The 24,075-nt window shown below is 36.1% G+C and overlaps 1 protein-coding gene across 1 annotated transcript in view; it reads right to left on the reverse strand.

The window, feature by feature from the left end:
• The window catches only part of ADAMTS19 (ADAM metallopeptidase with thrombospondin type 1 motif 19), a 147,387-nt gene that overhangs the window by 37,862 nt on the left and 85,450 nt on the right, over positions 1 to 24,075 (reverse strand). Inside the window, exons 9-16 of the mRNA XM_063320816.1 lie at positions 22,759 to 22,899; positions 21,341 to 21,491; positions 13,754 to 13,855; positions 10,230 to 10,360; positions 8,450 to 8,619; positions 6,088 to 6,215; positions 4,251 to 4,371; positions 2,142 to 2,222 (exon numbers count right to left, since the gene is read on the reverse strand). Of these exons, the coding sequence (XP_063176886.1) occupies positions 2,142 to 2,222; positions 4,251 to 4,371; positions 6,088 to 6,215; positions 8,450 to 8,619; positions 10,230 to 10,360; positions 13,754 to 13,855; positions 21,341 to 21,491; positions 22,759 to 22,899 (1,025 nt within the window). The remainder of the gene's footprint in view (positions 1 to 2,141; positions 2,223 to 4,250; positions 4,372 to 6,087; positions 6,216 to 8,449; positions 8,620 to 10,229; positions 10,361 to 13,753; positions 13,856 to 21,340; positions 21,492 to 22,758; positions 22,900 to 24,075) is intronic.

A 24,075-nucleotide genomic window follows, 5' to 3' on the forward strand; every position in this document is an offset into this window, starting at 1 on the left:
AGGAAGAACACCTCTGAAGATTTGCTTCAACAGCACAATCACCCAATGATGCTACTGATGTGGGCTGTAGCTTTACTAATCACTTCAGCAACACCATGGCAGCTTCCAGATCATAGTGACTCTGCTTCCTGGCCAGTAAGTCAATCCAGAGAAGGGCATTTCCCTTAGGCTCTCTCTGTATTTCACCTGTGCCGCACAACAGGGATCAAATCTTCCCTCAGTTTAAATTAGCTTCTACTTTGTAAACCACAGCTCTTAGCGTACACTGGATTAAAGTGTGCTCACAGCTATATCTCTAATTACACAATTACTTAAAAAACTTAATCCTAAAATGTGTATATGGCAATTAGCAAAATAGAAATAGCATTGGCCTGTATTGACTCATTTCAAGAACATAAATGCATAGGGCAAAGTACTATGCAACATAAAATTAGCATACAGAACTGTAAAGATAGAAAACAAATCAGAAACATGAATCTGTGTTATATTTCACATTTTTCATCACAGTATTTTGAAGAACATTGTTTCTAAGATGAAATATATATGCCTTCCTCAAAAAACTTCCATTATGTTACTCCTGTTCAAAATGTTGTTCCTATTGAATTCAGATTTTTATGCTTTCAAATAAACCCCCTATAAGTGAAAAACATTTAAGTACCTTCCGCTAGTTAAAAAAGAAACGGAGGTGCAACACGCAGGTTTTAATTCAAAATATTGTAGCAGACCTGTTCCTGCTTCCCCATAAAGGCTTAACAAAAAGAATTGCAGTGAAATACTGCCTAATCCTTATTTACACTGACATTAGTGAAATTAAGATAAGTAAAATTAAAATGACAAGCAATTAAGAGCTGATTATGCACCAATTAGCAACTTTCAAAAATAAGCAGCATGACTGACATTATTTCATGGGCATAAAAAGCATTACATTCTTTTTGTCTTTTGTAAGGTAAGAGATGAATCAGTTTGCTACTCGTGAAAAAGGAATTAATTTCCCCAAATCCAATTTCAACATTTATTTATTTTTGCATCATTTTAAAAATAAAAAATCATAGAATTTTTGTTGTCCGCATATGTTAACACAGCAGACACAGAGGGAAAACAAAAAAAACTTGGAAAATTCAGAAAATATGTCAATGACACTTCGGTTATTGATTTAACACTCTTACATATCCATCTCTATGGGCCACGGGGGAGCAATGAAATAATCCAGACATTTAAATCTCCTTGACATGGCAGGTGCAGACCCCATGACAAACCAAGAGTATCCCATTGATAACTTAAGCTGTCGTAATTAAGATGCACCATTTTCAACTTTCTCTCAACTGAAGAACTGAGAACACTCAAGTAAAAAGTTTCTTTAAATGTAGATATTATTTATGAGCAGAACTAAGAACAGTGATTAAACCAGGGGATTTTTTATTTCATTGTCCTATTTCTCATACAAAGTCTCTCTCAATTTAAACTTAAGCAGTGCATGGAACAGCACTAATTATGATTTTTCCTATACAACAGCTTTAAAACTCATTAAAAGAGAAAATCTTTCTTATATGAAAGAAAATTTCATTAAAATGGAAAAACTAAAAAAAATAAATAAATTCATTGCGATTAAATTTGTTCATTAAAACATTCAGACAATTCAAAACGTGAAGGAATACTCTTCTGCTTTCTTAGTCTAATTTTAGAGCTTTGACTTTGCTGGTGATTAGATCTATGTTGGTCAATGTGGGCTTTTTGTTGTCTGAGCACAAATTATTCCATGTTTCAGTATAAACTCCTTTTCATTAGTTTTAATGTGAAGTAATTTCTTTAGCGCTTTCTGTATGAAAAATTGAAAATGTTGAAGATAAAGTATGCACCATTTTTCTTACATCATCTAAATTCATTCTTTGACACATTCTATAAACAAAATGAGATGAGACAGAAGTTCAAAATAAAACCTATATGAAGAATGGTGCTATCACCATTCTTTTATTTTATTGTTTCTACAAAATTTCTTTAGAAGCATTTTTCACAGATTTTTTTTTTTCCACTTGGAGTTTTGATTAATCACAAAAGCATGTTTAGCTATCATGCTGACCAAACTGACCATTGCTAAAACCTGACTAAACCAGGACGTGAACGCTGAAACATATGACATTTACCTAAGTAACTGTGAGCTGGTTTTTCTTCCACAACTTTGATTCTCCTCGCTCCTGCAGGTATCACTAAAGCTTCCACATAACCTAGACATGAGAATAGATGTCCCAAGTTAAATACAAAAGCGTAGAAAAGTACATCTTAGATGTTTTTTCATTTTGTCTCCCCTATTTCACTTTTTAAATGTAACAAGTTCTAATTCATATAGCAATGGTTTGAGGGTTCTTGCAAAATGTTGAAACAAGCTATGAAACTGTGCATTATGTACTATATATACCATGATATACAATTAAAAGAGTATAGCAAAGTGAAACATAACAAGACCTAGTCAGGCTGGGCAGGTTGGGGCTGGAGCAGATGGAGCTGTCTCTGGACAGGTAGTTCAGTGTCATCATCACTACCAGATGACTACAAAAGAATTCCAACTTCACTCAGCACGTATAGAGTCAAATGACAGGGCACTAAAGCCCAAACATCCTCCTACTATTTGGTTTTTGGTTTGGAGGGTTTTTTTAAAACATTTTTGGGCTCCATCTCTCTCTTCTTGCTTTAACACACCCAAAACATGTTATGAATGGCTTTAGTTTTGAAGTCTACTGATTAGTTATTTGCTTTACATTACAATTGCTTCCTTGGAGTGTGGGACCAAGATATGCTGTTGAGCAATTTGGTTTCAGTAAGAAGGGGTGACAAGGCAATGCAGGTGGAAAACACCAGGCAAGCAGGAATGTTATAAATAAACACATATTTTAGATTACCCGTGTGAACTTCAAAAAGTGGACAATAATCCAATTTTTTATTCTTTGTAGCTATGTAATGTTCTATAACGAAATACTGAGCATTTACAAACCTTTTCAATAATCCTGAAACATGAAAATTAAATTGCTGCAAAGCAGCTTTATCTTTAATTTCCTTACGTGCTAATAACAATTTCTAAGTATTTCTGACAGTCCAGTTTCTTGAGAAGGAGAATAACTTCTGCAGTTTAGAGGGCAATACCACAATATTGTGGACTGACACAGAATCATGAATAAACTTGAAAGCGCGTGGATATTCACATTAGCTATAAAAGAGAGCTGACACATTGTAATTTCTATTAGCAGCCACCTTCTTTGTAGTTTTTGATCTTGTAGTCCTCCAGACTCATTCGTGGTTTGGGATCCCTGCTCTGCATTACCTTCAGCTTAACAGAGGGCCAGACATAAACATTTGAAGACTATGCCTAATTTTTATTTTTTTTTAAATACTACACTTCAGCCTATAATGCACTGAAGTCCTTGATTTTTCAAAGATACACTGTCTGCTTCTAATTACAGTATTTTTTGATGTGATTTACTTACTGTCTTGAAATTCTGCACATTTTCTACTCAAGAAACTGAAAGTGTAATGGCAAACAAATGGCCAAATGCTGTTTCAAAGAAAAGACTTTTCTTGGAGAGAAGGTATACATGGTGCATGGTGCACATTATTAGGATTTCAGTCCCCTACTCTGTCAACGCTATTGTACTAGAGCCAGTCAATCATTCTCATTCAAAGAACAGATCACAGCAGTGTTTGAAAATATCACATTCATTCTGCATGAGAACATCTATTTGCTTTTTATGATTTGTTACTATTAGTATAAATCAATGGACAATGAAAAGATATAAGGCTTCTTCACACATTTGGCTATATGGTCTCCCATTGCCTGGCTTGGTTTAATGACGTTACTTTAGGTAACAAATCATAATTTGGATATTTGTTTTGAAGAATATTAGATGAATCTTAATATTATAAGAATTTACAGTTCATTTATTCACCAAAAATATAAATTTTATTTCACGGATTTTTTAAAAATCAGGCTCTTCTATGAAATAATGTATGTCATAATGGAAGATAAATTATATAATTCCATAATTTTATAATTGAAACAATTTGCACTAATTTTGCAACAATTAAATTTAGAAATACTCATATGTTCTTATCTTAAATGTCTTATTATCTTAAAAAAAGAAGATCTGAACTTCCGGTGGTGAACTGAATAATTTTAACAAGTATAGCTTTTTAAAGTTCCCAGTGCTCAAAGTAATCAAACAGCTACTGGCTTCCTGAGTATTTGAAATAAACAGACTTACCTGCTCCTCTGGTATGGTTAAAATCACCTTTAATAACTTTGCATGACTTTCCATTACCATTGCATACACCACAATGATCCTCACGAGCCAGAGATCCTAATATGCCATCACAGCCAAATTTCTGTGGGAGAGGAAAATAAAGCCATTGAGACACAGGCTGTTTTTCGTAAAGCTGCCTTTAGTAGTGGGCCTCTCGCCCTTTTGCAAGATGCCCAAACCAACATGATCTAGCCCTGCTCAGAATGACGGTCGCACTAGTTCATGTGCAGAGATCCCTCCCATACTAATTTTTTCCATGCTTTTATGTAGATTGTTGCATTCCCTTTTCCTATAGGGTTGGCACACACCCACAATGGTAGTTCTGTCTAATGTCAACCTAATGTCTTATTCTGAATAGGATGTGAACACGTCTGGAATATGCAAATATAATATACTGTATGCAAATATAATATACTGTATACAAATAATAAACTGTATGCAAATAATAAACTGTATGCTAAAAAGCATACAGTTCAAAACAAATTCAGTTTACTCAAGCACCTCCACATTACTATGTTAGACACATTTCCATCAATAAATATAAGTGGTAGCTTGACAACAGGAATACAGTTAATAACATATGCTGGCCTGGTATGAAATAAAAGCCTTTTAAAGTCTAGGCAAGTCAACACAGGGTAATCTTGTGCACTGTACAAATGCATCTGATAAAACCAATTAAACTTCAAGGCTGTTTGATAAATAATGAAGACAAAAGGAGGGTTAAAGAGAAAATTGAGGACTCCTTTAAGAACAGAAACCACGGTCTAACAAGGAGCCACTCATTTCCAAGCACGTTAAGATTGTTACTTCGCTTTATGTACACAATTTTTATTAGAGTTCTTCTACCTAAAATAGCAATACAGATTTCAAAATGCTGATTACAGCATAAGCATCCAAAAAGCTGTGTATCCAAAACGGCACTTCTACAAGATATAAATACCTAACTCTACAGACGTAGTCCCCAAAGTTCTTCCTAGTACGCTGTCTAAGAAGACAGGGTAAAATGTGGAAGACCTTACAAATTAAGACTTTCAAATCTTGATTAGCACCTATCTCTCTGACCCTTCATATGCCAAGAAGCCAATTCAGTCTTAGTCAGGTGGGTTTGGCTTAAGGCTTTTTTTGGTCTTTATTAGTCAGTTGTGAAAAGTGAATGTTAATTTTTTGAAGTTATTACAGTATCTAGCAATGCTGTTTCTGCATTAAAGGTTGGGTTTTCTGTTGAATTCACAGTGTGCCACGAGAAGCAGACAAAGGAAAAAAACAGCCCTGTGGGATTTTTATATAGAAGACAAGGTACTATGAAAGTGACAAAAAAACTTCTATGAATCAAATGAATTCTGAGGATCATGAATAGCATAAGCACTCAGCTTTAATTATCTGTTATTCTGCTCCTTCGATCTTGGTTTATTTAGATGTAAACTTTTGTAACGTTGAAAAAGGCAGAATTAGATATACATACATACACCCCACGGCAAAATTTCCCAACCTGTTGAGAGCTGAGGCTTCCTTTAGAAGATTAAATCAGCTATACTCATTTTCCACTCTGCAGCAGTTTGTGATAAGCATCCTTATCATCACAGATACACACTCCCCAAGCTAACACTTCAGCTGCTTCACATACTGTGTTTCACTGAGTGAAATTCCTTTAAAATATTTTAATACAATACAAAAAAAGACATTCAGTCTTTGTATGCGTATTGCAACATGCTATCAGAGAAATAGCACATATGCGTTAACAAACGTATGCACTTGCATACGTGTGCCTGTGTATCCAGGTTAAACACGTAAATCATACCTGGCATCTACCATCTGCACAGACATCTAACCCATGCTGGCCACAAGAAGTCCCATCCATCACCTTTTCTGTTAGAAGAACGGGTTGATCCTTTCCAGCCGGTGAACAGAACAAGGCACACGGCCTTTCTGTAGTAGCAATTGATGGAAAAAACCACCAAATTAGTAAAAGGTCACTTAAGAAACACAGAATTATTATCAACATAATTTTAAAAACTGCTATTTGCTTATCTGTGTGGCATGAGTTTATGTTAGCATAACAAGTTATCTTAGATACAGTGAAAAGAGAAAAAAAAGAAAGACTTTGATCCTTTTCTCATCTGTTTGAAAAACTAAAGTTTTTTTTACTTGCTAGAGCATACTGGTGCTATGAACTCGGACTACATAGTATTCATGTCGTGTTCATTGTTGCAATTAAGAATACGCACATTATAGCTGTTGGAATATTTTGGTTGTAATCTATACTTTCATTCTACTGTATTTTTGGCAGATCATAAATATTGGTTAAAAAAGAAACTTAACACTTTCCAGATTTTCTAACTACACAGGTCAAAGAGAAAAAAACTAAGTAACTGAAACACCCTGGGAGGAAAAATACATGGATTTACAAAGTCCACATTAAAAAAAAAAGGACAAAAAAACCTGAACGCATTCTTCTAACATCTTTACCAAGGTCAGGCAAATTTCTGCTTTATTTCTAAAACATTCTGCAAATCATTTCTAATTTTGAAAGAGAATAAAAAAGTAATAATATCCTATGTATCCATGTATTCCTAATGGTCATCATTTATAAATAATGAAGTTTGCTTTACCACTGCCAAAGTAATACCAAATAAAATAAAATAAGTCTCCTCTCAGTGGTCAACTGCGTACAAAATTACATTATTTTTTCATATCTTTATTCACAAGTGTACTGACTCAGAACTTCTTCCTAAATCTGTTGCAGATTTTTGAAAGGATAAAGTCAATCCTGAACTTGAAACAGATTTTGCTTGGACACAATCTACACCACTCTGACTTCATACTGACTTCTAGATTCCTGGAGTGCATTTTTATTAGTAAATTAAACAGTTCCAGGAAACGTTCACAGGCACTGGAATATAAATCATGTGTTCGTTCTTGTGTTAAAATGAAATTTGGTAAAACAAACCCAAACTAGTTCACTAGATAAGCACCTATGAAATATCTGGAGAGAGTTCTCCTTCCTATGAAATAAGCTAACATACAAGCCTATTGAAAATAGTCTCACAAGTTTACACTTTGGCACCTTGAGAAAACGCTTACAAGAAAAAAAAAACCTTGTCTAGCTAGGAATATATTAAATTAAGTTCTTGATAATAAACTCACATTTTTCAGGATTCATCAAAATAGTTCCCTTAAAATCTATGTTTTCTAGCGTTTTCTGATAATTTGTTTCAAGAGTTAAATATAAATGGCAATAATGAACAACTTAATAGTTATTCCATGCTCTTTTTGTATCACCAGTTGCTATGATTTTGGTAATTTCTCAATTTAACTATTTTCATAACTTAAGTTTTTCTGCTGTTTTCTTGTTTTCTTTATTTTTAATTAAATAAATTACACCATAACAATTCAGAGACAGTTCAGTGGAATGGTAGTTGTTGTTCACGCTCCTAGCAAGAACTTGGGTAGAATGTTTTGGTTTTTAGTTGCTGATATTTTACACCAACATTATCTTTGCAGATACTGTAAGTTCAACATACTATGCTCCTGCTTGAGCACGCTCCTAATGGTATGGTGTCTAAGCATGTCTGTTACACTGAAGCATGCATGCAGCATGCCAGGACCTTGCCCGCAGTAGCTGTTAGGATTTACAGAAATCTTATCTAAGTTTGCAATATGCATTACACATGAATTTCTGCCAAAATCAAACACTGGTATGCAAAATACTCCAGTGTTAAGCTGAAAGTGCTCTCTCCTTCCTCAAAAACAGAAGCTCACAATATCGCATCGTCTTTTTGGCTTTGTAGGTAGAAGTATAACTGATGTACACTCGCTTAATGATGTAGCATTCCTCTAGAAAGCTGTACTTCTGAGTCACCTCGTATTACATTTCTCACTAAATAGGATGAAACTGATATTGAATTTCAGTTCTAATGTAGTCCTTGCATATCAAGAAGGACTAATTCAAGAGGAATATAAAACAGAAGATTCCAGAGTGTATGAAAATACTACCAGATCTTGTCTATGAAATAAAAATGACTTACCAAAAATGTTGGGCTTGGGCTTTGTTTGTTTGCTTGCTTTAGATTTTACCATATCCTTCCTAATCAACAACAATACCAAGAAGCTATAAGCCACACGAGCAGAAGATGAGAATGTAGGAAATGGTTTACGCTTACCGTCATCTATGACAGCCTGCCACTGGTGCATGTGCTTTTGATATGAAGACCTGACACTGAAAGCCTGGCACTGCCAGTCCCTGAAGGCAGGCACCCCAGCAGGACAAGAAGGATTTTCACATACTCTGTACTGCATCACGGGACCGTGACACTCTCCTTCAAGGCCTGAACTAGAGAAGATGGCAAAAATGTCATGCTTTATTGTTGGTGATGTTTTGTCAAACTGACAGCACAGTTTATTTATGCTATACACAAATTCAACTTAAACAGCAGATTTTTTGTTGAGACATAACATTAAGAAAGCACCCACAAAAAATCAAAACAAGACAGAAAAACAAGTTTGCCTTCTGTTTGTACTGGTTACATTACATATAAAGAGTCATGGGTACTAAACCATAATTTACACTTGGCCTCAAAGAAGCCCTAAGACTAGTAGGAGCATTCAGCAAGGAGAACCTCAGCTGCAGTTTTGATACAGTTCACGTGATTTTTCTCTAGCTGGACTGAGCCAAAGGTGCCACCGAAAGGAAAGAACACCTGCAGATTTGCTACCTCTCCTTTTTTACAAGTGTAGTGTTGTGAAGTTCGGACAATGTGCTTTGTTTCTTTCTGGTTGCTCCAGTTGTGCTTGCAGGTCCTAATGAACAAATGCAAAAGCAGAGTGAACTGCAGAAACTGGAGCTAATTATTTGGAACTTTGCCTGGAAAAATGAATGAATGAAAGCAAAATTAAGACTTCCCTAAATTCTAGAAATAGCTTTTAGGCATACAGCTGGAAGTGGCGTTTAGATGGCAGGAAACATGAAAGCATTCTGCATATCTAAGGCTTCTGTTAAACTACTATGCTTTTGTACAGCCATATCCAATTTTTCTCACATTTCTTTATGCAAGTGTCTCTTCTTTAATCCCTATGTTGTTCCTGTCATCATTTTTTGCCCCCAATCTGTTCCATTGTCTTTCATCTTTCTTCATTTCCCCGTTTTGTTCTGTTATTTTCCTAAATCGTGTACTCTACTCTGCCCTGCCCTGCCCTGCCCTACTCTGGTCTAGCCTAGTCTAGTTTACTCTAGCCTAGTTTAGCTTTCACTACACTTGTTTTCATTCCTCAGTTGTACTTTGTTCCCACTTCTCTGCCTATTTATTCTTTTTCTCTTGGTGTATAAATGACCCATGAAAGAGAGATATGGTACTGAGTAATTAAAAGGAATGCATCATTTAGCTGACCACCGAGATATGGTGAAAGAGACTCCATTCAAGTCAACAGTAAAACTCCTTCTATGGGAGTTTGGCACAAGGTTTTCATTTTCACAAGATACGGAATCTAATGTTGTTTCCAGATATTCTGTCTAAATGTCTGTGAAACTGGTAGAAAGATCTCTTTGTAAAAGTTGCAATTCTGTGGCTCCCCAAATGAGACAGAAGTCAATTTTCTCCAGCAAAAAACTAAAACACTAGTATTACACACTGATGCTCTGCAAGTCAAAAATTACAAATTTAATTTTCTGTTGCTTCTTCAGGTGAAGTTTAAAAAGAAGGTTGTATTCTACCATTAATATTATCTAAGCTTTTGACAGAAGCAGAAAAGAGAAACAGTAGTTTCTCTTTTTTGTACAAAAAAACCCCTAAAATACCTATTCTCCTAAGTGTTTCTCATTGTTCATAAAAAATGAATTGCTTATATTTAGGACAACTATATCTTAATGGGTTTCTGTACTGATAAGATTCAAATTCTGTTTGGAAATTCTGATGAACAGCAATGGAAACCTGAAACGCTACTTACCCAGGGCATCTACGTTGTCGACTGCTGATTCCAGTGTTGCAAGTGCGGCTACAAGTGCTCCATGCGCTCCACTCCCCCTCCATATGCTCCGCAAAAGAGGTCCGATTGATACACTCTCCAGCCTTACACCACTAGGTGAAAATTCAGCTCTTAGGTAAATCAATCAAGCCATACGCAAAACAATTCACTGCTCCACAAGCACACAGGAAGCACAATATAAACATTTTGTTCAATACATAGTTTTCATATGAGTCAGACACATTTTTTTCCTATTGTTCCCCATAGCTTTTTTTCCTGTCCTAGTAAATACAACAGCCAGAGACTTTTCTCTGGCTCAGTGGCCAAGGAGCAGGTGCAACTCTTGTTGACAAGGTTCACCACAAGTTCATTCCCAATAAAGGATGTCTCCTGGGACAGCCGGCAGGAGATGGTCCCCAGACCATGCTTTCCCCTGCATTTGAGCCTGGGCACTGCCTAGGAAAGCCCTTTCGGGTCCAGCCCAAACCCACTGAAGGGATCATCCTCTAGCGGAACTGTATGGATGATCACAGCACATTGTTCAGGGCAGTTCTTGGGACTTGTCTGGTTCACTGCTACAGTTCCCACATAACTAGCAGGAACTGCACTGGCACTGATTATCCAGTGTCAATTTCAATGGAAGGATATATTACAAGTAATAGAGAAAATCAGGTTTTATTCAGAACTTGTATTCAAAGAGAGAACGGGAGCCTGAATAAACTACTGTTGAGAAATTCAAGAGAATTTCTGCCATTTGTTTAAATAATAATAATCACCTCAATAATCTTGTATGCATATATCATTTCTCTGGACTACTGCAATTCCTCACTCAAAAACTGTCCAATCGCTATTGTTATGCTCTGTAACCTATGTCCATATCTGGTATAAATCATAACTCTGCAGTAACTAGTACTTTATCAACTTATACAGGCTGAACATCTGTCCCACGTACCATGGAATTTCAGCAACTGCAAAGCAGTAAGGCTACAAGTAGACAATGAACACTTAACAGAATCACAGAATCACAGAATGGCAGGGTTGGAAGGGACCTCAGGAGATCATCTAGTCCAAGCCCCCTGCCAGAGCAGGGTCACCTACAGCAGGTTGCACAGGAACGCGTCCAGGCAGGTTTTGAATGGCTCCAGAGACGGAGACTCCACCACCTCTCTGGGCAGCCTCTTCCAGTGCTCTGACACACTCAAAGCAAAGAAGTTCCTCCTCATGTTTAGGTCGAACTTCCTATGCTCAAGTTTTTGCTGGTTACCTCTTGTCCTGTCACTGGGCACCACTGAAAAGGGCCTGGCCCCATCCTCCTGACACCCACCCTTTAAGTATTTATTAAGCATTTTTTCCAGACTGAAGAGACCCAAGTCCCTCAGCCTTTCAAATGACTTAATGTCATTAACATCAGTATTTTAACCCATTTCTCTTTGCACTCTGAATTACTGGTGAGTTATTGCTATTAAGGGATAAAGTTCATAAAAAAGTCTCATATTTTGAGCAAAAGAAAACAAGTCACTAATGCAGTAAATGCTTTTGTCACTTTTAGAATGCACTTCCATTGCTTGCAGCGTCTGTGCTAAATCCTTGTCTGGTGATCTTAAACTTCACCTGCAGTTTCAAACTGGTCTTCAGTGATTAAACTGACCTTAATTTTCTCTCTTAAATCAGAGCATTATAATAATGGAATAATTGTACCACCTTTGAAAAGTCTTCACATAGGATGGTTCCACCACTATATCGGATTTGCAATCAGAAACTAAAAATTTTGTAAATGCTCTTGGATATTTCAGACCAAAAATGCTCATACTTATTTAAAGATGTTCCTTCAGACATAGTAGGCAAAATTGATTTTTCTCTAGAGATAGCATCTGCCTTATGTAGAGTCTGCGAGATGCTCATAAATCCTTGCCTTAAAAAACAACCATGTTGGACAGGGTATGCAAATGACATTTCCATCACTTCCTAAGATTCTAAGAGGAGCACAAGACAACAATACTCCTTCTCTACAATATAAGTAAAATAAAACAAAGCCAGAGATTTGTGTAATCTGAAGCTCATCTTGGACAGATAATAAAGTAAACAAGAAGAATAATCCCCTCTAATCCTCTGAGATGTTTCAGTGATGTCTGCTTAGTTTTTTAGTACTAGGCATAAATAAGGAACCTCTGTAGCCTGGCACAAGGCTCAGCGAGCCGTTCTAACTAGAATCGGTACTTTGTCTTACCCTTACTAATTGTTTAGTCTCTGCTAGCTAAGCTCTACAATAAAAAGAACGGTGTTACCTTCCTCATTGGACTTTCCCAGGACCCATGTCACTACCATATCATAATGCTCCCACAAGTATAAAGTTAGAATGAGTCCTCTGCAATCAGTTGCTATTATCACCTGTTGCCAAGTCACACATTAATATGCAAAATGCACCCTAATTTTCGGTGCCCAGTTCACGATGTCGATGGGTTTACAATGAAAAATTCTGGGTAGTCTTAGTAAGAAGTGCTGCTTTTTTATTCCACACCACAGGCACGCCAGTCTCAACATAAAGAGTGTGACATCGAACAAAACAATGTCCCTGACTGACCAGGCATTGACTTAAGACAGAATATCAACTACACACATTTATCAGAATCAAAAGATCACAGCAAATGTCCTTATTTTAGAGATGCGAAAATGAATAAAGCCCGTTTTTCCATTAGTATGTAAAATGATATTATCTGAACTTTTTATCTTACTCAATTGATTTGTTTACATTTTTAGGGGGATGATGACAGTCCTGGTGAATGCAATATGATTCAAAGCACAAATCACTCCTGTGGGAGACTGCTGTCAGCACGGTATCATGAAAATGCCAAGATATATGCATGTTCCTGCTCTGTTATCTATTTGAGGTTATTTATCTTCATTTACAGTTATATACAGACATGACAGAGATTATTCAAACAGGAAAGCTCTTGAAGGACGTTTAATGTAAGCCGGACTTCAGGTGACCACTTAATTTCTCTTTGATGGCATGCTTTTAATGACATTTATCACTCTCCTACATGCACTGACACTATAAACATGTCTTTACAAAGCTCATCCTGAAAAGTTTTATCACAAATCTGTGTTGATTCCTTCTATGAGACTATTTCTAAATCTCAACTTACAGTTGAGAACTTTGTATCTGTGAAAGCTTATGTTTCTGCTTAGAGTACGCAGTGCAACAGTGGCATTCCATTCATAAATAGGATTCAAAACCAGAACTAATTTGAAATAAAACAGTGTAGGCGTTAAAACATGGCTTTGCTAGCTTTTTTTTAAAATTCAGTGTTTTTAGGGAAGTGTACTTTTTATCACCTTTGTATTACATAATATATAACATACAATACATTTAACTATATATGTATGATTTATATGAAAATTGAGGCAAGCAATAGCTTTAAACAAGTGCAAAGACCTATTCAGTTTGTTTCCTTGGCTGTCAGGTGTTCAATATAATTTATATTGCTTTTCCATCAGAAACATACCTTTCCAGTGTCACAGTCTGTTCCATCCATTGGTGGATCCAGTTTAGTTTTGCATTCCTTGTCGCTTTCCACTTTACACCACAACCCAGTGCAAATGACATGCTGAAAACCAAACACACAGGTCAGCACAAAATCTACCTTACGCAAAATTAGTTTCTGCATGCAATCCATGGATGTTGTCATAAAGTTATCAGTTTGATGGTAGTGAACTCTGTTTAACTACAGGTTAAAGATGCACAACACCTAAAGTGGGCAGATTCTGCTTAGACTTTTACTGCTCATGAACGTGTGGAACAAGCCAAGCTGCTGTGCTGATAGAGAGCGGGGAGAACCCTCTCAGCCTAACCAAAGGGGTCACGGTCTTTGCATACGGCAGATCTGACAAAGCACATAGGGACAACTTTGTCCCATGGTGTGAAGCGGCCACCGCACAGATGCACTCCCCAAGAGACGGGAAGAGGTTTGAGCTTTCTGAGAATTATTTTTAAAATTAATCATATTTTTACTCCTTTTATGTAGTGCTTATTCATTTTATGTGAAAGGGAGAGAAATAGCACTGTCACTAGCAACAAAAACCAAGGTTTTAACATTATTCCATTTCCATATACAGGGACTAACGAGTCTGTGCAGCTACATAGAACTATGTTGACAGGAGTTTTGTAAAAATGTCTTTGTAAGAAACTTTGAGGCTTCTCTAGGACTTCCAATCCCCCTTGTTCATACCATCTGAATGACTGCTGCTATCATATGCTCTTCCAATGATTCATAACTTCTCAAGAATTCACCCTTTCCTCTAGAAATATCTCAAAAAGCAATCAAACCTGATATCCGCAATATCAGGATGAAATATTTTGGCTGAGAAGAAGAAGAGAAGGGAGATGAGAGGATTACTAGTCGGTAGCGAATTTTAGAGATGGAAAGCAAAGCTGCTTATTCTGTCCCTCTTAAGCATCAGAATAAGATCGTTTTACCTTCTTCAAAGGAAAGTAGAGCCTTGAAGTATGCTGCCTCACCTGTCCCCAGATTTCCTTGGCAGCTTTCCCTATCTTCCTCTAAAAAGTCCTCCTCCTCCCATGGTTTCCAGTCATGACTTCATTTTCCTTGCTGTCTTACTCCCCTCCTTACCAGTAAAGTGGGTGGAAGTGAACAGAGCGCATGTGGGGCTCAATTGTGGCCTGAACGTTCTTGCATGTGCAGATGTCAAATAGGTACAGTACCCCCAAAGATGGGAAAGAAGGATCAGAAGAGGGGGGTGGGTTGCAGGGAGGATAACAGATAAAGATCAGCTGTTTTTTTGAAAACAGGTTTGCCAGAAGATGTGATTTTTCTGACTGAAATGATTTGTTGCATTGGTAAACCCAGTAAGAGTCTCTGTGCCTTTTACACTACGCATGAAAAATGTGTGATAAATCTTACGCTACCTTGAAAAAAGTCTTATGGCACAGGAAACATAATTCAGCAAAAGACTGTGTCTGAACCAAGGAACAGGACAGTTCCAGTGGGAGTCTTACATTTGAAAATGCCTCTAGCTTTCAAAAAAAGTCAAAGGTTGTAGAGGTCTGAAGCATTGCACAGAGACAAGACAGGACGGCAGCAGTCAAACTCACTCCTGATTCATCCTGTAACAGTTTTGTGCTAAAGCTGAACTAACAAGACAAGAGTTAGCCAATGCACACCCTAAAACAGAGCTGCAGAACTCCTATCCTGTTCCCGGGTAATTTTAACAAGCATTTTTCAAGTATCTAACTGTAGTTTCTGTTCTGGTTCAACACAGAATTTATTCATCTGGGTCAGTTTTAGAAAACCACGTAGATGAGACACAGTATCAGATATTCATGACAAAGTGCTTCCATACGAACTATGACATGATAGACAAAAATGACAGAGTTGTTGGAACAACTCCACAGAAATATGTGCTGATTTAATGTTCCTAATTCAAATAATTTTTTTTCATATCCCTAAATCTTCACTTGTCAATGACTATATTTGAGGAAAAGCTACCCAGGATTTCAAAAAATAAAGTCAAATTTTCCTTTATGCCATCACATTTTAATGTTCTCTTTTTTTTTTTCCTAAACACTTTTACCTTGTGCTTAATTTCACTAGCATATTACTGTGAAATGGCTGAGAACAATCTTACTGTTCCTTATAAATCAGGAAACAATTCTTCTAAACTTAGGAAGACATGAAGTCAGATTGACAAGTATTGGGGTGTCTGAACACACAGATGGACTTGAGCTGTGTAAAGTAAATCAAGTAAATCAAATCAAGACGCTTGACTCACTAATGTGCTTTGTATACATCTGCATATTTCTTCAAATACTTGTATACCACCTCCTTATAAACCATGAACCTAATTTCCCCAGCTAGAAACATCTTTGAGCCTGAAGTGAACTGTACTCTGAAAACACTCACCAAACAGTCACTTCACCATTTTTTAAAACAAGCATTCAATGTTACTATAAGATTCCATCCTGGACTTTGAGATTCCCCAAACCCAAGAAAATGGAGATATGGAATTATCAAAATTGATGGATGACTTTTAAGTGTTTTTCTGGGTTTTCCATTTCAGTCAAATCACAAATAGTTTCTTCAGTTACTCTTCAGATTGTACTTCTGCTGTAGAAGTAGGAGAAATGGATATTACTGTTACTGTTTAACTTTTGACATTTGGGGATTTCTGCACAAGGCTGGGGAAAAAACTTTATGCAAAACTGTTTTTTTTCATTAGCAACCTGCAGTTGGACTCCTTTGAAAACTAACAAAAAACTGGAGGCCAGTGTCAATATTACAGTCACTCCAAAATCAGAGCACAAACTTCTAAACCGGAAATTTTCTCCTCTGGGGAGAAATTTTAATTCAGTCAAAATCAGGACAGCTAAGTTAATGTTCACAGAGATTTACTAGTTATCTATAATAAACACAGTTCAACAGCCATTACAGCCAAGGGGAGTAAGAATTTTAACTAGTCAAGGGAAGAAGAGTTATTGGAGATTATAAACTGATCCTAGTGACAACAGACTATTAACAGTCTGTAATATATTTAATTGTGTGTACACTGGAAAACAAAATGTTTCCAAGCACACAAAAAGGATTTTTTTTCTGAAAGAGCTTGTTAGTCGTGAGTTTTTAACAGCAAAATCCAATGTGAAACTCACAATGTACTGAAGAAATAGCAGAGGTCATTCCATCTTTTTTTTTTTTTTGGTCTTTTTTTTAATGAAAAGAGTGAGGCAGGTCTGTCTGCATTAGAAAGATGCTTTTCCAATCATATACGCATCTGGAAAGAAGGTCCAATTGAGAGGAAAGACCAGAGACAAAAGGAGCATTTCAGAACTATATTTGTGTAAAGTCAAGATTGTTTAAAGTGTGGTGGTGGAGATGAGGACAGATATTCCACCAGGGCTATAATATTTCCATGACTTACTTTCTTTTCATTGTGATCTGTCCCTGAAATGCCCTAAAAATCACCATGAAATATAACCAGTCTCCTACTTCTTTGCAGAGATCACAGCTGTGTTATGACAAGAATTGTTTTAGTGGAACTGACTAGATAGCATTCACATCCTGGACTTTAATCTTAAAAGCCACCATTTAATAGTTCAACAATTATATTCAATTGTCAAGTTCTAAAATCACATTTAATCATCAAGAACTACTTCTGGGCCATGATCTCACTATCTGTTACGTGAAACAATGTTAGGGTCTAATTGATTCTTGTGTGATACATCATAGGCATAAAAGCAAACTTGGCTCCCTTACAAGATAAGCATGGCGACACGGTATAAATCTTGTACTCTGAGATCCACTCACACTTTTCTCAGGCTCTATAAATTTTGCTTAGGGTATGAGAAAAAAAGTCTTTGAAATAAAGATTAAAAGGCAAAAAATAAAGTCTGGACACCATTCATGAAAGAGGAGTGGGAGGGGCTCACTTTGGAAAATACAGGAGTAGGCCCTCAATGGTCCTTCAGTACTTTGCTTTAGCCATTAAATTATAAAGAGGAACTCCTGATAGCTAGGGAAAATCATTGGCATCTGCAGTGTTTCTCAGAGGCGGCCATGTAATATGACTGCAAATTATGCCAAAGTGCTGCTCAGTAATAACATTTGTAGAAAATTACATCTCAGCAGAAATGCATTTTTGATTGTACTGCTGATAGATTATTTTTAGGTCATTAAGAAAATTATTTTCCATCATTACTCAATTGTTTTCTTAGTCAAATAGCTGATATATTTGAAACATACTTGCTTAATGTAAGAGACTGCATGGAAATCTGGTCATCAAATTATCTTCCAGTCACAAAAAATGTAAGACTCTGACATAGTTCATAATTTATCTTTTACATAGTTACAGTTATGAACTGTTCAGCAAGTAGAATGTATCCAAGAAATCCTGGGCTATAAATTGTTGGATTTACTGAAGTTTAAACGACCCTTCAAGGAGTATGTTTCTCTCTCATTTCCTGGCTTGTGGACAACAACTGTAACCACAGTAAACTGCCAGTTATTGGCAGAGTAGAAGAGAGTATACAGAGATAAAAGAAAGTAGTTTGGATTTCATGGAAAATTCAGTGGTTGCCAATGTATAATAAAATAATTATTTTAATAAATTAATACTGCAACTAATGAAATACTGTATTGAATTTAGAAAATTCTTCTAAATGCTGACTTCTCTAATGGCAGCCACAATAATATGCACAATCAACTCAGTGAACTTTGAATCACCTCCATAATATGTAAAATGCAATTATTTTGTAGGTTAAATTCAACTTATTTGTTATTTCCATGTAACATCTTCGTATTTCAGAGGGAGATGATAACATTAGCTACTGACTAACAGCACTTTGCAGTTAGACAATGTTGTTGCACAGTCCATGTATGAGAACACATGAAGAATCTCTGGAAAGTTTATATAGCTTGGTTCCAGCCCAATTTAAACTGCAACATCTTTTTTTTTTTTTCTTTCTCTTCATACATAGGAGAAACATATGTAGGAGCAGGACAGCTTTCTCATCCTTTGGGCTGTGCTCTATCCATTGCTGCGAGTTTCCTCATCATTGTAGAAATCTTATTTAATTGGTCTAGGATACTGTAAACTTCCTTAACAGAAGAGCTAAATTTAAGACAAACAGCAGAGAACAAAAGAAGGCGATCTGAATATAGTGCCTAAGCTTGCTGTAACTAGTTCTTCAGGTCCACACACCGAGGATCAAATTTCTTGGATTTTTCTGTTGTGGGGAAGGTGCGAGTGTAAATTTTGCTTCCAGACAGAAGACAGAGGAAAATCAACAACGTGCTTTACAGAGGTTGGCAGTGGAGACTCTGCCTCAGTGCCCTCAGCAGACTTTCTCAATTCTGTCCTTAGTGTCTTTTATTAATTTTTATGTAATTTCTAGTAGGTCCAAAGCTCTTAAAGATGCATTACAAAAATGTTGTGGTTCAGTATTTGCTTATATGATTTCTGGTTCAGAGGACTTTGGTGCAACTGCAGAAGGTTCTTCCCCTTACTCTCTTCTCAGAAACTGTAACCACGTTCTCTTTTTCTTACTGTCAAAACCATAATGTCATCAAGGAACAGACTTTGTTTATAAAGAAAACCGAAAATAAAATTGCAGCTTGCTGGAAAAAAAGAATAGTTGAAAAAACAACTCGCCTTTTTTATTGTCTTGCATCACTACTAGGTTCTTTCTTCAAAGCAAGCCCAGATTTAAGTTACAATGGTATCTTAATACTAACGTTCAAGGGGGATTTTCCTAAACTAACCATTTTAATAAAAAGTAATGATCCAGTAAGTGTGAAAAAAGGATGATAAGTGATTTAGCTGAAACGTGTCCTCTTACATATAAAATGTCAGAAAAGGAGAAAATGACTGAAGATGATTAGAAACTAGATACCAGCAGCCAGAGCCTAAGTACTCTCTGTGCAAACAGTTGAACACTACCAGGGTAGCATTAACTTAACTTCCTAAAATCTCTAAAATAATAATGAAAGCCAAAGAAACCTTGGGGTCAGGACGCCGAGAGAAGAATATTCATTGCATCCGTGAATGAAACACAACAGGACCACTTGGCTACTGGAATTTAAATGGCTGAAGTAGAACTAAACAAGGGTATTAAAGAACAGGAAGTACCCAGAGAAATGAAAATCACATAAAGGTATTATGCAGCAGCGAGTCTCCAGGTTTGACTATCACTTCAAATACTTTTGAAATTCTTTTACCTGGTAAAGGACACCTAGAAGAAATAATGGGCTAACGATGGATCATTTTCTGTTCAAAATAGGTTTCTAGAGAATGAGAAACCAAAATCACATCTTTTAATTGAAAACAAAGTACTAAAAAACAAGAAACAGATTGCAATTCATGAAAAAACACTTGGAAGTAATTGAGAACATTTGCAGAATAGCTACATTGAGTTCTACTGATCATCTCTCATAGTGAAAATGTTTTCAGTAAGACACTTAAAATAACCAGCAATCTACAGCTCCTTTTTTTTCAGCTGTGCAACTCTCAGCATGCGGTAGTCATACATGTATTGCAACGCTTCCTTTGAGAATCTTTGGGATAAAGATTACTCTCACTGGAACTCACTAAAGAAAGAGTACTGTGTCTAAGCTGGAAAGATGAAGAGAGCTGAAGAACTAAAGGAGTAAGGAATTATGTTTTCATATTAAATACTCCTATTAAATACTTTCCAGGCTACCTGTCCACTTTGACTCTGACGAAATTTTATTTCACAGTTCCTCTTAGTTCCTGTTCTATCAACCCATTCTCCATGCTCTTTACACATTTTTAATATCATCCACCCTTCTTGTCTTGGTTACCTTCTGAAGGGCATCCAACACGATCAGTATCTGCCCTGTTGACATTAAAGAAGAATGATTTTTCTCTGTTAAAACCATTCTTAAAGTGCTTCTTCGATCAGACACCTACTACTATTAGGCCATAAAACTATGAAGAGCTCTTCAATTTTGTTAATTTGTCTTTTCAAGGTTAATATATAGTGACACTGTTTCGTGCAATGGCACAAAGCATTGTCAGCAAACTCACTGAAGTACTGAACTCCCATTGCCATGGCACTGCACAGGTCTGCCAGGGCTCACAGGGGACCTGCTGGGACACAGGACATATTCAGCAGTAGAGAAAGCCCAGCTAACAACACTATTCTCCCTCAGAGCTTGCACAGGCACAGCATACTTTACTGAGGGTCAGATACAGAGGTTCAATACCAAAACCATAATGAAACGAAACCTACATGCAAAACCTGATCATCCCAGCAGAATAAACCGCAAATATTCCGTTCGCTGCAACAAGATGACTTCACACTATGACATTTTCTATTTTGAAAGTATAAGGAACGTATCAGTGCTATGCTATGATAGAACATGATTCAGGGTAGTTGAAGATCCAAAGCAAGTCTTACAAGATAAACAAATTAAAATGTTCATATTAACTTTGGAAAGCGAAACGCAAACTTCTTGTTTCAAAGGTGAATGTTCTCTTTCTCTCAAACACACGCACAAAAATATCTCTCACAGAAAAATCAGTTGGTAGGTATATTTTCTGAAATATACACCCAGCCTTACCTGCATTTCTTGGCAAAAGGAAGCGGTTGGTCCAAAAAGAATTTGACACTGTTCATCTGCAGTGTACGTCATTCCTGGGAGCTTGGAGGGAATAATCACAGAATTGAGGCTCTGAGGATTCGTCTGTAGCAGACAGTTACTGGCCTTTGACCTGGCAATATGCAGAGATTCACATGCTGAGCAATTCTGAAGAGTCTGATTGTCATGCCAACTTAAACACGCATTTGAGATTAGAAAAATGTGGACTCTTCAGATTCTTTTATCTGTCAGACATCTGTCATTCAGAGATCTGTCATTCAGAGAAACGACTCCATTTAAATTAATACGGCTAACTTGGTATTAGCTAATGGTGTGTTCTGATGTTGCACATTTGCAGGAAGACAATATAATTTATCAGGTCTAATAGGGATTTCAAAAAAGCACTGGACAACATTTTAGTGTAAAATTTACTTAACTGGTTAAGGTTTGGATACAGATGTGAACAATTATAAAAATGTAGACAATTTATAATGCACACACAGTTGTGTAGCTTCATTTTCACTCCTAGCAGGACCTCAAGTTAGTCACTTCAGATTATATATATACACACGTGTATATATACGTGTGTGTGTGTGTATACACACACATACATTTAAAAATACATACAGATCTGAGCTGGTAGCCAGAAATCTAACTGTTCTCAAAAACTGAAGGAAAAATATTTGAAAATACTTAAACCTGTTACAGAACCAAGTCATGGTTTTGATTTCTGACTAGATTCAGTACAAACGTGTGAGACTGACACATCTAACTTATAATAACTATTCGAGTGTCATAAAGCAAAACTCTTGAGGACTGTTTAACTGTTGCAAGTAAATTTTCAACAGCTATATTTATAAACTTAATAAAGGAACAGAGATCTAGGGAACAGATCCTACTTAAGAGATACAGAGTGAAACTAAATGTTTTAATTTGGTTTCTAAGTATACTCTTCTCTATTAAATATCTCATAGTAAATTTCTATTTTAAATGTTAATGCAATTATACTGCATGGTTTGATATTGAATGGCACAACATAAATCAGAGAATGTACATGATGTTCACAGGTCATTCACTGTCCAACATCTTCAATACATAGCATATTAATATATTTTAAACAGGTTTACATATATAAAAAAGGTATATTTAAAAATATATAAGTATAATAATATACATTACCACATGAAAATGTAACAATACAAATAATTGCTGAAAACAGATTTTAATCTATCTGTCAAGTATTAATAGTTCATGATAATTCAAATTATTTTGATGGGCTATACAAACACAAGTCTCCCACAGAAGTGGTAAAAATTATTGAAAACTTGTTATTTCAGGATATTTATTGCAACTATTTGTAAATGACATACAGTAAGAGTTCTTTTTCTTGAATGATATACCTGAGAAATCTTTCCAGATCTTCCCTGCTGCACCGAGACCATGAAACATCCCCAAGATTCTGTCCTTTAATCCACTCCCCAGACATGATATGGAGACCATCTGCACAGGATGGGTGGTCATTGTCGTGGTTTATCCCCATGCTGAATTTTGAAGTTATTAAAAATAAACCAAAGCAGAACAAAATAACAAGTTGTTTTCAAAATGTTTATAAGTTAAAACTCTTGCAAAAGGCTATGAAGAATTCATGTGTATTACACATAGGAAATCTCCTTTCATTTTTTCCCATCATACCTTTCATAGAAGTACATGAAACCATGTCTGGAGGACAATTCTATACTGAAAGGAGAAAGTGAAGGCTCATTCGTTTGATGAGAAATATTATATTCTAATCATCTGTTCAATATATAGTTTGGACAACTTTTTGAATGTTCAGAACTGCACACCTACTGCAGATTTAATGAACTGCACTTCTCTCGCTAATGGTGCAATAAAAATACTGGAAATTTACTTTTTGAGATCAGTGAATTGTTTGGTATTTTTGCAGTGATTCTGTTCCATATGGAAGTGGTTTGTTGAAATTTCATATACTAGTAAAATGCTTGCTAGTTTAATATATAACTATGGCATCTAAAAAAACCCGCCTAAATGTTTTTTCCAGTGTTTACTTTTAGAAATAACATTGATGAAGCAACTCAATGGATTTTGATTTTAAACACTCAGCATACACATGCATCCCAGTGATTTCTCACAGAGGGCACTGCAATGAAAAATTCTACTAAAAATCTGCCTGAAGCTGCTGCTTTAACTGAAGTAAAGACTCACTGTCACTCTCATTCACAATAAATAAACAGAGAGGAAGAAGACAGACTTAAAAAAATATCAAGTTTTCAGTATTAGCTAAGTGGATATATGCTTAACTGGTATTAAGAGAAATAAATGAAATAATTTCATCTGTTTTTAAAGATTTGTAAATGAGCATGAGACTACTCTCCAGAGCACTGGATTCAACAGAGTCCTGGAATTTTGCAGCCCTAGTCTGTCCTGCAGAAAAGCAAAACTTTAGAGTGAGTAAAGCTTTGCTGTTTCAAAAAAAATTCCACTAGGCACCATTAAACACAAACATCAGTGTAACCCTTTTTTCCAAACTACTACCACAGAAGTATTTTGTATAGTCTATCAGTACATGAATTTTGAGGAAACATTGTCTCTTAAGGCAAGAAGTGGTAAAAACTGTTGTACTTATAACAACTGTGTATATCAGCAACATTAAGCACTACTAAAAAAAAAATCTAATTCCAACTGCTTTCCAATACTTC

The sequence above is a fragment of the Chroicocephalus ridibundus genome, chromosome Z (genome assembly GCF_963924245.1).
Source record: "Chroicocephalus ridibundus chromosome Z, bChrRid1.1, whole genome shotgun sequence".
NCBI classification, from domain to species: domain Eukaryota; kingdom Metazoa; phylum Chordata; class Aves; order Charadriiformes; family Laridae; genus Chroicocephalus; species Chroicocephalus ridibundus.